Source organism: Trichomycterus rosablanca, chromosome 6, assembly GCF_030014385.1.
Source record: "Trichomycterus rosablanca isolate fTriRos1 chromosome 6, fTriRos1.hap1, whole genome shotgun sequence".
Classification (NCBI taxonomy): domain Eukaryota; kingdom Metazoa; phylum Chordata; class Actinopteri; order Siluriformes; family Trichomycteridae; genus Trichomycterus; species Trichomycterus rosablanca.
In genome coordinates, this window is record NC_085993.1 from 45,546,973 (window position 1) to 45,559,994 (window position 13,022).

General features: G+C 41.0%; 2 protein-coding genes across 6 annotated transcripts in view; one reads left to right on the forward strand and one right to left on the reverse strand.

Moving 5' to 3' along the window:
* The window catches only part of cyfip1 (cytoplasmic FMR1 interacting protein 1), a 48,870-nt gene that overhangs the window by 3,983 nt on the left and 31,865 nt on the right, over nucleotides 1-13,022 (reverse strand). The window contains exons 23-29 of the mRNA XM_062997975.1: nucleotides 12,458-12,545; nucleotides 7,459-7,602; nucleotides 7,113-7,203; nucleotides 6,222-6,352; nucleotides 5,835-5,907; nucleotides 3,742-3,836; nucleotides 2,256-2,494 (exon numbers count right to left, since the gene is read on the reverse strand). Coding sequence (XP_062854045.1) covers nucleotides 2,256-2,494; nucleotides 3,742-3,836; nucleotides 5,835-5,907; nucleotides 6,222-6,352; nucleotides 7,113-7,203; nucleotides 7,459-7,602; nucleotides 12,458-12,545 — 861 coding nt within the window. The remainder of the gene's footprint in view (nucleotides 1-2,255; nucleotides 2,495-3,741; nucleotides 3,837-5,834; nucleotides 5,908-6,221; nucleotides 6,353-7,112; nucleotides 7,204-7,458; nucleotides 7,603-12,457; nucleotides 12,546-13,022) is intronic.
* LOC134316635 (fibronectin type III domain-containing protein 9) lies at nucleotides 8,818-11,371 on the forward strand. 5 transcript variants are annotated; one of them, XM_062997048.1, is made up of 4 exons: nucleotides 8,831-8,900; nucleotides 9,129-9,324; nucleotides 9,759-9,840; nucleotides 9,979-11,371. In XM_062997048.1, the coding sequence occupies exons 3-4, from the start codon at nucleotides 9,838-9,840 to the stop codon at nucleotides 10,663-10,665; spliced, it is 690 nt and encodes a 229-aa protein (XP_062853118.1). In that variant the 5' UTR covers nucleotides 8,831-8,900; nucleotides 9,129-9,324; nucleotides 9,759-9,837; the 3' UTR covers nucleotides 10,666-11,371. The 5 variants fall into 5 exon arrangements, with proteins under 5 accessions (XP_062853117.1, XP_062853120.1, XP_062853119.1 ...); XM_062997047.1 differs by having other exon boundaries at nucleotides 8,818-9,324; XM_062997050.1 differs by having other exon boundaries at nucleotides 8,818-9,324; nucleotides 9,759-11,371.

Below are 13,022 nucleotides of genomic sequence, written 5' to 3' on the forward strand. Positions count from 1 at the left end.
TCTTGACCCCAAGGGAGATTATCAATGGTCTTGTATGTCTTCCATTTTCTTACAATTGCTCCCACAGTTGATTTATTCACACCAACCTGCTTGCCTATTGTAGATTCACTCTTCCCAGCCTGGTGCAGGTCTACAATTTTCTTCTTGGTGTCCTTCGACAGCTCTTTGGTCTTGGCCATGGTTGAGTTTGGAGTCTGACTGTTTGAGGCTGTGGACAGGTGTCTTTTATACAGATAACGAGGTCAAACAGGTGCCATTAATACAGGTAACGAGTGGAGGACAGAAGAGCTTCTTAAAGAAGAAGTTACAGGTCTGTGAGAGACAGAAATCTTGCTTGTTTGTTATTGACCAAATACTTATTTTCCACCATAATTTACAAATAAATTCTTTAAAAATCCTACAATGTGATTTCCTGGATTTTTTTTTCTCATTTTGTCTCTCATAGTTGAAGTGTAGCTATGATGAAAATTACAGACCTCTCTCATCTTTCTAAGTAGGAGAACCTGCACAATCAGTGGCTGACTAAATACTTTTTGGCCCCACTGTACCTGATTTGACACAGTTTTTATACAAAATGCCATTTGGCACTGAGATCATAATGACAAGTGCACCTCCCAGTGGCTACAGTGTTCACCCACCAGAACTAGCTAATTTCGTCTGTGTGGACACCTGACCTGCTGATAGCACTGTCGAGATCAAAACCCTAGACCTCAGCGATAGTAAACTAGCATGATAATCTGCTGTATTATCACAATAAAGATTAATACCGACATAAAACGTAGCGCAGCCTTCATTTCCTAATATGTAGATTAGTTTATATTATTGTATTGTGCGATGTACACCGATCAGCCGTAACATTATGACCACCTCCTTGTTTCTACACTCACTGTCCATTTTATCAGCTCCAATTACCATATAGAAGCAATTTGTAGTTCTACAATTACTGACTGTAGTCCATCTGTTTCTTTACATACTTTTTAGCCTGCTTTCACCCTGTTCTTCAATGGTCAGGACTCCCCCAGGACCACCACAGAGCAGAATTATTTAGGACTCTCTGCAGTGACACTGACATGGTGGTGGTGTGTTAGTGTGTGTTGTGCTGGAATGAGTGAATTAGACACAGCAGCGCTGTTGGAGTTTTTAATACCGTGTCCACTCACTGTCCACTCTATTAGACACTCCTACCTAGTTGGTCCACCTTGTAGATGTAAATTCAGAGACGATCGCTCATCTATTGCTGCTGTTTGAGTTGGTCATCTGCTAGACCTTCATCAGTGGTCACAGGATGCTGCCCACATGGTGCTGTTGGCTGGATATTTTTGGTTGGTGGACTATTCTCAGTCCAGCAGTGACAGTAAGGTGTTTATAAACTCCATCAGCATTGCTGTGTCTGATCCACTCATACCAGCACAACACAACACACACTAACACACCACCACCATGTCAGTGTCACTGCAGTGCTGAGAATGATCCACCACCCAAATAACTCTGCTCTGTGGTGGTCCGGGAGAGTCCTAACCACTGAAGACCAGCATGAAAGGGGGCTAACAAAGCATGCAGAGAAACAGATGGACTACAGTCAGTAATTGTAGAACTACAAAGTGCTCCTATATAGTAAGTGGAGCTGATAAAATGGACAGCGAGTGTAGAAACAAGGAGGTGGTTTTAATGTTATGGCTGATCAGTGTATTTTAGCTGTATAAAGTAAACATGAACCACTTGTAGCAAATCACTCTACATGGGCAAAATTAGCCTGAGCTTGCTGGACATCCCTGACCAAAAATATGGTCTGGCACTTTTGTTAAACTGGATGGTTTGGCATACATTCAACAATCCACTTAATGCCATAAGTGTTTAGCTGGGGTTAAAATTAGAATTCTGTATATGCCACTGCACCTAAATCATCCAAGCATGTCTTCTTAGACCTCACTTTGTGCACTAAGGGACCTTCCCTGTAGTCAGTGTTTAAAAATAGTGTCCACATACAGTGAACAAATGATTCCTTTTGGCTGCTTCTGTTAGGGGTCGCTACATTATTAAACTGCAGTTTTGATTTAGCACTGTTCTTCCCCCCCGCTGGATGCCCTTCCCGACTCAACCCTGCTGTTCTTCTGGTCTTGGAACCGGTGCACTGATGTGTGTGTCGTCCACCCCAACCCCCCAGCCGGCATACTTGATTTTCAGGCTATTATTCAGCATTTAGACAGAGAAAGTAAGGACGCTGCTCTGGTTCTACAGCTCTGTTGATCACTTACTCCACAGTAAACTCGTGTGCTCCGACAGGGATGCAGTACACGAACTGCATGGCGCTCCACAGTCTGTGAAACTCCACGCACTCGTCCACATGCATCACACCGTTGCTTGGTAACGGGCCACGCCAGATCGGGTCGTCCAGGAAACCACGGATGCGGGAGAGGATCACTTCGAACATGGACAGTCCACAGCACAGCCTCTCTTTGGTCAGTAGGTCGCCCTCACGAGCGATGGCAATTTGCTGTGGACAGGTGGAAAGAAATCAGATTTTAATAACAGTATAGGCACGAACATAAGATGGGATACTGTGGAGAAACACTGACCATGTGGTCACCACAAGTCAGGAGAAGCTTGACAGCATTTGGAAACAATAATGTTTTATTTACATTTTCTGCACTTTGCAGATTTCTTGTCCCCAAGACAACTTAAAATTGCAACAAAAACAATTTAAGCAGTTGTGTCCCACCCTTGCATGACTTGTTGGCTGTAGAGGAAGGCTACAAGCTAGCACACACCACCTCTGACATGTTTTATTTATTTATTAGGATTTTAACGTCATGTTTTACACTTTGGTTACAATCATGAAACGGAAGTTACTCATTACACAAGACTAAACAGTTCAAGTTTAATATCAAACACAGTCATGTTCAATTACCCTCGGGGTGGCACGGTGGCTCAGTGGGTAGCACCGTCGCCTCACAGCAACACGGTCCTGGGTTCGATCCCCGGGTGGGGCGGTCCGGGTCCTTACTGTGTGGAGTTTGCATGTTCTCCCCGTGTCCGCGTGGGTTTCCTCCGGGTGCTCCGGTTTCCTCCCACAGTCCAAACACATTCAAGTGAGGTGAATTGGAGATACAAAATTGACCATGACTGTGTTCGATATAATCTTGTGAACTGATGAGTCTTGTGTAATGAGTAACTACCGTTCCTGTCATGAATGTAACCAAAGAGTGTAAAACATGATGTTAAAATCCTAATAAACAAACAAACAAACTCTTAACCCTCAATTGCTTAGACTGTATACTTATACTATAAGTCACTTTGGATAAAAGCTAAATGTAAAACAAAAGTGATTCAATTGTATGCAAGATTAGTCAGTCATACTGTGTGTAACTGGTTTTTATGTGTAAATTGGGTGCATAATTGTAAATTACAGTGCTATTGTGGTATGAGTAGAAGAATATCCAGAAACATAATCTGGTAATTACTCATCGAAAAGCATCATAAATTTCTTAATTATGGGGCAGAAAATATGGGACATGAATACACTGGACCATTTACTCAGCCAGTGGCCTGCAATTGTTTGGTGCACCGTCTTTACACTCAACCCAAAGTGTTCCTGAGCAAAGCGATGCAATTACTGAGAGAAATGTATGAACGCTAGTTCTTATTCATACACGACAACAGTAAACTTCAGAAGCTTAGTAATGTTTACTTGCAGGAAATGAAGAAAACAGCATGTTAAAGAGCTAAAGCCTTGGTACCCACCTGTGGTGTTCCCAGACGCTCGATTAAAGGCACCATGTGCAGAGCAGTGTACTTGGCCTCCAGCCGTTTCATCTTAGCATCCAGCCGCTCACCCTCTGCACCAGAGAGACGAGCAAAAGCTTAGTCACAAGACGTACAATCAATAAATATTTCACAGGATGCATTCAGTACAAACGTGCACTACATTACATGTTCAAATGTATATGGACAGTTTTATAATGAATGAGTTTGACTATTTTATTACATAGTCACATCAACAGGTGTAGAAAATAATGCATATAGTCTTTTAATTTGAGGTGCGTTAGAAGACCACACCCACATAGTGCGGTAATCCCGCCCTAGCAGACCTGGTGGCCAATTAGAGTGTGCTGCAGGCACTGCCAATTATGCCCGCATGATGGTGCCCAGCCGACCGGTGGCAATGCCTAGTTTTAAACCATGTAGTTCAGAATCTCGGTGCTGGTGTGCTAGGGGAATATCCCGCTGCATCACCTGGGCGCCGAATTATTAGGATTTTAACATCATGTTTTTGGTTACATTAATGACAGAAACGGTAGTTACTTGTTACACAAGAGTCATCGGTTCAAGTTTAATGTCAAACACAGTCACTTGCACGTCTTTGGACTGTGGGAGGAAACCCACGCAGACTCAGGGAGAACATGCAAACTCCACACAGTAAGGACCCGGACGGCTCCACCTGGGAATTGAACCCAGAACCTTCTTACTGTAGGGCGACAGCGCAAGCCACTGTGCCGCCCCAAATTTCAGACATAAACTTTTAGTACATTTCAATAAAGAAATGTCAGAATGGCACCATTTCACCAACTCGGTTCAAAATTCTGCCCTGTTAAAGCAACCCTGCTCAATTGTAGGTGAAGTTGTGAAATAGACACACATCCAGGCGTGCAGAAGGATGTTTTAAGTAGGTGCGGGCTGTCCAATAAATGTGACGCAATGCACCCACACCACATTCACACACAAATAGCCCAAACTAGTGATACCTGCTTGGCAGCACCAATACAAACAAAATAATGATCTTTATCCTCAATGTTGGTACATGTGCTGAATCATCGAACCCTCACTGCACGGCAGCAGTTTTATCAGTAATTCTCATGTCCTAACTGCAGTTTGATGATCCGCTATGATAAAGCTTTCAAAAATGCATGTTATATCCAATAGGTGCAGAATGTTTCTGGTACAATTGCATTACAGTTAGGTGTGATGACATCTTTTGGATCATAGAGCTTTTAAGTCACCGTCTGAATCATCTGTAAAGAGAGCAGGAAAGTCTGGAATGTGGAGGAAATAAAGTGTCAGAAATCTGGCATCCTTTGGGTTATTTTAAGTGTGAATGCCCATAATTGGCCGATCAGCTGGGCACTGATATTGGTCTAGAAAGCCTCAAATGATGTTTTTGTTTAAAGCTGTTCACAGGGCTCTGTGCTGGCCACTGGAGTTTCTTTAAACCAAGCTTTTCTTTATGTCACAGGGGCACAGTCATGCTGGAACAGGAAAGGGCCTTCCCTAAACTGATGCTGCAAAGTTGGAAGCATATAACGGCATTTTAATCATAAAAAAATTACACCTGTTAGCAATTGTTGTGGCTGAAAAACATGAAGTCAAAAATGAGAAAAGGCTGTTTCAATACTTTTGTAGGTAAGTATGGGGTAAAGCAGACCATCCTTAGACTAAATAAGTGGACGTGTTGTCTGAATTGATTAATCATGAATTATCATGAGGGCTTCTGATTCATTAGTCTGAAATTAGCAAACCTCAGGAGAAAGTATCAAAGTCTTTGACCTCACTAGGAATGCTCGTTTGGCTAGAAAAAACAGTCATGGTCCAATGTATTGGGAAGCTACCTAGGAACCAACATATTAATGCTCATGATTTTCAAATATGAGATTTAAAAAGCACATATGGATGTAATGCTTTTCTTGGCCCTGTAGTGTCAGTCAGCAGGAACAAACACACGCTCATCGATAAACAGTATTTGATCATTACAGCCACAGCATGTTCACATTGAACAGCTAACAAAACATTCAGCCCCAGTCCACTATAACCTTTAACAATGCACGCACACATTTTATTACCTTTCACATGAACCCTGGGGAGAATGTTTTGGAAAGGTGCAGCATGCAACAGGTCACACACTTCTTCCTGAGACTGCATCAAAAGATGAACAGAAATTCAGGTTAGACACGTATCGAAGGGCAACAGCAGCAGCAGAATGGTAGTTATTTATTTAGTTATATAGTTGTTTTACTCTATGCTTGATTTTACACTATGGTTATATTCACGACAGGAAGGGTTGATAATTCTCATTTCAGTCTATCATCCTTGCCAAGTTCTTATGTTGTTCTTTAAATGCACTTTTTATACCATTAAGAAATTAAGGATTGTTTTCATTTTAGCTTGGTTAAAGACTTTTGTTATAGTCTGTGGTATTGTTAGAGTATGAGCGATTGTGTTGGGCGTACCAGGCTCTGCTCACTCAGCAGGCAGAAGAGCACAGCGTTGCCCACCTCCCTCAGGTTCTGGAAGCACACAGTCTTTAGCTCAGCATACTCCACGATGTCCTTCAGCTGGTGGTGGAAAAACTCCAGGATGCCTGCACCAAAAAACAAGCATGGGTGAGACTCCAGAGGCACTTACAGCTCTCCGGTGTGATCCAATAAGAGACATCATAGTTTTTTCTTTACACCTAAGAGAACAACTGTTTCCTGGTCAAATTTAAGTCTTGAAGAACACGTATAAACACATAATTACATCTACATGGACTATTTAACGGTGGCTGACACTGACTGATGTGTAGTGACAGCACAGAGCCATACAATAACTCGGACAAAACAAAATTATACAAAACTCAACAGCTCGATATCTCAGCAGTGATGAGCAAGTGTGTTACACTGATGCACCAACCAAGCACCTCCAAAAAAAAAAGATTTTATACAGTATCTTTGAGCTCGCTTAAGAAAGTGATAAGAGCCTGCTTTTAATCTCAGCAGTGCTGTTTTAATCCTCAGAATCTGGGCTGATGGGGGCAGTAAGTAAGGACTTTATGATCACAGCCAACACAACACCCTTGAAAACCTTGGATTAAAAGCACTCAAAGGTTACACAGCACCCTGCTGTGTTCTAAACAAACAAGGCAACCAGAGAAAGTGTAAACCAGTAAACACAAGGCAACCAGTTAAGATTTTGTGCTGAACGTTAGTGGGAGGTGAACCTCACAGCAGGAAAGCTCCTCAAGTTGGCTCCAAAGCATATAAGGGGTTTAATAAAAAGAACCAGGTTCATTCTTCTGTGGGAGTGTTAAAAAAGCACCCTGCTTAGTTCCAAAGAAAAGTCGGCAGTACTGCATGACCTACCTGGAGAGCCGTATTCATGGCGTGGCAGACGGCAGATCTTGGGCATCACCTCCATTAGAGTTCTCACATACTGCAGAATAGTGCCCTGAAGCTGCAATGGGGGGAGAGGGGGGTCGATAGGAGGAGACACAACTCCAGGTTATTTTATACCCTCTGTGCTATCACAATGGAACCATTAAAGCTAAATGTAGGTAGGTAGTATGAAATCAAAACACAGTGCTGTTCTTTTCTGTATGTTATGAAAATGTAAAAACATGTACACCTGTCCACTAACAATCAATTGGGCAAAATATATGTATAGATCCTGAATAAAACCAAAAGACACAGTGTAAATATTAGTTCTTACCAGGCTTTTGACGACCTTGAGCAACTCCTCCATCACTACAGCAGTGCCCTGGTACCCCAGCAGTCTGCACACAGCTCTGATATGAGGTGGACCCACGAAGTTTCGGTAGAAGCCATATATACTACTGTACGCCAAGTTCAAGGACTGAAGATTCAAGGGGTGAAAAAGAAATTATGAATTAAATTTTAGTAATTAAACAAGCATAAAAACAATGAGTACAGTCTGTAGTATGTTAGCTAGCATGGTATGAGAACTGAAGTGACTGCCTACAGTGGATTCAGAAAGTATTCAGACCCCTTGACTTTTTGTGCACTTTGCCGTGCTTGAATGGATTCTTTCATCTGCATTTTTTGCCAATCTACAACTGAGGTGAATTTTTTATACGTTATTTTACAAATCTATTAAAAATCCAAAATTGAAAATCACAAAAGGATTCAGACTCTTTGCTGTGGCACTTCAAATTCTGATTAGGTGGATCCTCTATGCTTTAATTATCCTTGATATGTGTCCATCTGATGAAATCAGTATTAATAGGACAGTATTTATAGGAGTTTGGAAAAGTATACAGCCGAACACAGGATGTTCTTTAAGTAAACCTCACGCATAGTCCATGCCAACACAGACTGGAGTGACAGTTCACTTTTCAACAGCAAAAACATTGGAGTGACTTTGGGGGAAGTCAAAATATCACTGAAGGACAAAGTTTATATTTAAACTCCATCTGTGGGGACACCTGAAGATGGCAGTTCACAGACAATAACCATTTAATTTCTTGAGACAATTAGCCATGAAAACCAGGATAAACTGCCTAAATCCAGGTATGAAACCTTGTAGAGACATCCAGCTGAAATCACTGCCAAAGGGGCTTTGACAAAGTATTAAAAACAGAAAAAATACTTTCTGAATCCACTGTAGCTGGCTCAAATCAGGTATTTTACTAAAATTATTTATCTTAAATTTTAAAAATAAGAAAGTATGTTTATTGTGTAATAACCTATAAATCTTTAAATCAATACAATGCTAGTCTTTAGTTTACACACTAGCATTTTTTAATTAATCATGATAAAACAAACATATCTTGACCATCTAAAGTGTCTGAACTACAAGCAGAAATAAGCAACATAGAGAAATACTACATAGCCTATTAAGCATTTAATATTAAGTACTTGTGTTTATTGTGCAGTTAAAGTGGATAAAGACTGAAAGTACTGTGGAACAAGTGAGAGCTTCACATATGGCTCGACTTCATTGGCTGCGTGTCTATCCGTGCAGGACTGGTCTGGAATTTGCCCTATTTATGTAACCTCCTCCTTTCTTCTGACTGAAGTGCACACAGAACAACAAATGACACACAGTGTCCATTATTTATGGTCGAACTGTTTGCCAAATCTGAGTGGACTGTTTCCAGTACTTAGCAATCAGGAGTGAGCAGAGTGATACAGGTAAGGTTCTGTGCTGTAATCAGATATAACAGCATGGGTTGGGTGATTGTTCCCATGTTTAAAACTACACAAAAAGTAATTTAAATTAAAATGGGGTTAAAAAGCCACACAATGTAGAAAGAAACAAAAATGTATAACTAGTGGGCGACATTGGAGAATAATCAGATTCAGTCTCTGACCCTTTTCCACCCCACCCTACTGTCAGGAATCAGTCTGTTCTCTTTGTAGCACAGCTGGCTTGTACTGAGCACAAACAGATCCTGTGGGTGAGTGTTGTTCAAGCTGAGCTCACTGTAAGAGGTATTACACACCTAAGTCATGTCAGAAGAGAGCAAAGATGTTCTCAGAGACATCCAGGCAACGCTGCTATCGACAACACCAAGACTGAAGCAATTTCCTCAGCTCTTCAACTTCAGCTCTTTGGGTAAGACACTGATTTCTTTGTTTTTAGTTAGTTGTGTTTGATAATCTGGTCCAGAGCTCAGCTTTATATGAGTCACCAGGATAAGTATATGAGTTTTCTCAATTGGTATTATAACAAACCAGAAGCAGAGGCTGATTCAGAAGAAGCTGGACACAGATCTGTGATCATGCTTCGTCTTTACTTTTTACTGTCTGAAATGAATATAATCTATTAATCAGGACAGTTCAGCATTTGAACTGCAAATAAATACCAGGCTGGGCTTTGTGGATATTTTATGTGGGCAAGTCATAGCTTAGTGGTTAAGGTACTGGACTAGTAATCAGACAGTTGCTGGTTCAAGCCCAAACACTGCCAGGTTGCTTTTGTTGAGCTCTTGAGCAAGACCCTTAACCCTCAATTGCTCTGACTGTATACTGTAACTGCTTTGGATAAAGGCATCTGCTAAATGCTGAAGAACAGTCCTGCAAATGACGGACTACAGTCAGTGATTGTAGAACTACAAAGTGCTTCTATATGGTAAGTAAAGCTAATAAAAATGGACAGTGAGTGTAGAAACAAGGAGGTGGTTTTAATGTTGTGGCTTGGACAAAAGCTTGTAACCCTTGATTATGATTCAGATACCTTATAACCAAAAAATAATAATAATCTTTTCAGATCCGTGAAAAGCCACCTAATCTGAAACCCTCCACCAGCTCCGAAACCGACATGGCCATCAGTGTGCAGGACATCACAGCCACCTCTGCCATCATCACCTGGCTACCCATGCAGAAATGTGTGGACACCTTTTATACTCTTATGTACCACCCGAACTGGAACAGCCTTCTGATGGGCTACACACGAAAGAATGCCATGCAGGAAGATAAAATTCCTCTAAACCAGACAACAGCCAGCCTGGGAAATCTCATCCCACAGACATCTTACGTTATCTGTGTCACCTGCCAGTCTGCCAGCCCCACCCGGGACCAGTGCCAGGTGTTTAGCACACTGGACGAGGGTGGGGAGCTTGCAGGCAGCCACAGGGACATAGATATGGCACTGTGGCTTGCCAGCACTGTTCTGCTCCTCATCATTTCCGTGCTATTGCTCTGGGGCTGTCTTCATTCCATGTGGCCAGAAACAAGAAACTCAGTCGGGGAATGCCAGCCATGTCCAACACCATCAAATCAAGACCACAGACGTGAGGACTGGGAAAAAGAGATACGTCTGCCTGTACCAAATCATAGTGAAGAGGACTCCCAGCATTTAATGGTTCTAGAAAACCCTTTTCACACTGATTACAGTAAGGAAGCAATAGATGGACAGTGTCATGAACTTTGGACACTTAATAGACAATCACCCTGAGTAAATAAAAAAGGTAATTAATGTGCCTTTTCTATTCATGCTCAATTAATGAAAGAGAAAAATATGGGTGGTGGTAACAAGGGATGCTCCCCCCATCAATTGCAAATGACTATAATGTATGCTACAGCATTTTTCTCTCAGTTAGCCTACAGTCTGTGCTATTTTTAGCTTCAATTTTTGTTTTCTAAGATGAAAATGTCATCAAATGTCATTTATTTTGGTTGAGTTTACACGAGTTTGGTTGAGCACTTAGTTTTAAGCACGAACTGACATTACAGTCAATAAACTGTGCAGTTTTTGATTATATTTACAAAAACACCTATTTCTCTCCATTAAATACCATTTGAGACTAAAACAAAATAGCTTCCCTTTATTTTTTTACTCAAATGATTCCAGAAAGGTGCTTTGAGGATTGTTTTATATCTGCACTGTGGTTATTTTGCACTACACCATACCCAGGTCATGGAGATTGGTGCGTGACTCTCCGCGCAGTATATGGATCCTGATATGAACCCGCCTTGTGCAGGTAAAAAGAAGCGGTACTCAAGTTGCTTCTTCACTTTGTGTCATTTAAAACGAATTATAAAAGATGTTTAAGATTTAAAAATGTAAAAAAATTAATTATTTTCCCTGGTGCTGTAGATTTAAGCACATTTCGTGTCTCGTTTTCATTAAAAAAAACCTCAGTCTTTCTGAGTTTAGTGTTTTGCAGTCTATCAGTATGTGTTTAATTGTTAGTCTCTCTTTACATCGATGGCAGGTTGGAGCATCTTCCCTAGTGAGGAGATGCTTGTGTGTTAGCTTAGTGTGTCCGATTCGGCATCTGGTGAGGATGGTTTGATTTAGTCGACTGTCCATTCTAGTGTAGGTTTGTCCTACTTTTGGCTCTATTTCACAGTTTGTTTTGTGGTTTACTGTCCCATTCATTCTCCAAAGACGTGCACGTAAGGTGAATTGGAGACACTAAATTGTCCAAGATTGTGTTCGATATAACCTTGTGAACTGATGAACCTTGTGTAATGAGTAACTACCGTTCCTGTCATGAATGTTACTAAAGTGTAAAACATGATGTTAAAATCCTAATAAACAAACAAACAAATGATCCTCCTTGGTCAGGAGTGGAGGCCAGCAGGAGTTAAAAAAGCAAAATTCGATCGGGTAATTAAATTCGACTAGACTGGGAGGAAAATTTGGGGAAAAATGCAAAACATGCTGTGGCTGCTGTTGTAGCGGGAAAGATCACACAGATGTCACTCTATTTTAATACCATTTGTTTTTAAAATGAGATTTCCTACAAGCTTATGATCAGGTGTCCAAATATTTATGACCATTTAGTGTACCTTTAAAATCAGCAACACATTTTGACAAACCCACATAAGTAGCATTTGGGACTGACAGTGTTGTTTTAGTGTTTTCATTTTTTACAGTGACTGAAAAAGCCATGTAATGCATCAAAAGGAAACTCTTATTTTCTAAGTCACATGACATTTGCAACACAGTCAAGATTAGGCACCCATGAAGCGAGGATGGCTAATCTTGATCCATACTTTCTGTGGTACAATCCGCTACTAAGCACTGAAACGAACAGAAATAAATACTAACCCTGCAAAGATGCACACCCTTAGGTTTATACTGGGCCTATTGACCAGTACTGAAATAGTGACCACATAAAATAAAAATAATAAAAAAACAAGCACTTTAACATGTCATGATCACATTTCTGGTGCTTAGTTCTTCATCCAATCAATCAATCCAATGTGAAAAAAAAACATAAGCTGGAAAACAAACTCACCTTTGAGCCATAAAGGTACTGAGGTTGGGCATTTGGTGGCTTGTCTCGCTGGAACGCCTGAGAAAAGGGCAGCACAGTACGAACAAACCTAGAAACAAGTCATATTCAGTCAGTCATATTGTGGGCCACCAAACTTCAACCAAAATTTCACTCAAAAACATTCTACTCAAATAATACTTATACTGATGTCAGAAAATCCTCTTAAACAGACCGTGTTGATGGAGCCTAAACGTAGCATCCCCGCTTTATGTTTCTACACTGAACCTAGTGTGCGGATGCTGTAATTACATCTTCATTAGGAGTACATCTTGTCTCCTTATAAAACATCTGACCATACTATAGACTCATTTTGCCTTAATGCATTGGAGGACTAACAATGTTATGCTTTCTTTCTCGTCCTGAGCTATGCTGCCTGAAGTTTTCTATGGCAAAAAGGTCTAAGCAGAGGTGCCTAACAAGACCCATCACTTATATTAGGCAGCAGCAATATAGCGAAGACTTTTGAGAGTACCTTTCATGCTAAAGAAGATAAACAAATGATTCCGCAACCAGCTCAAAGCCGGGA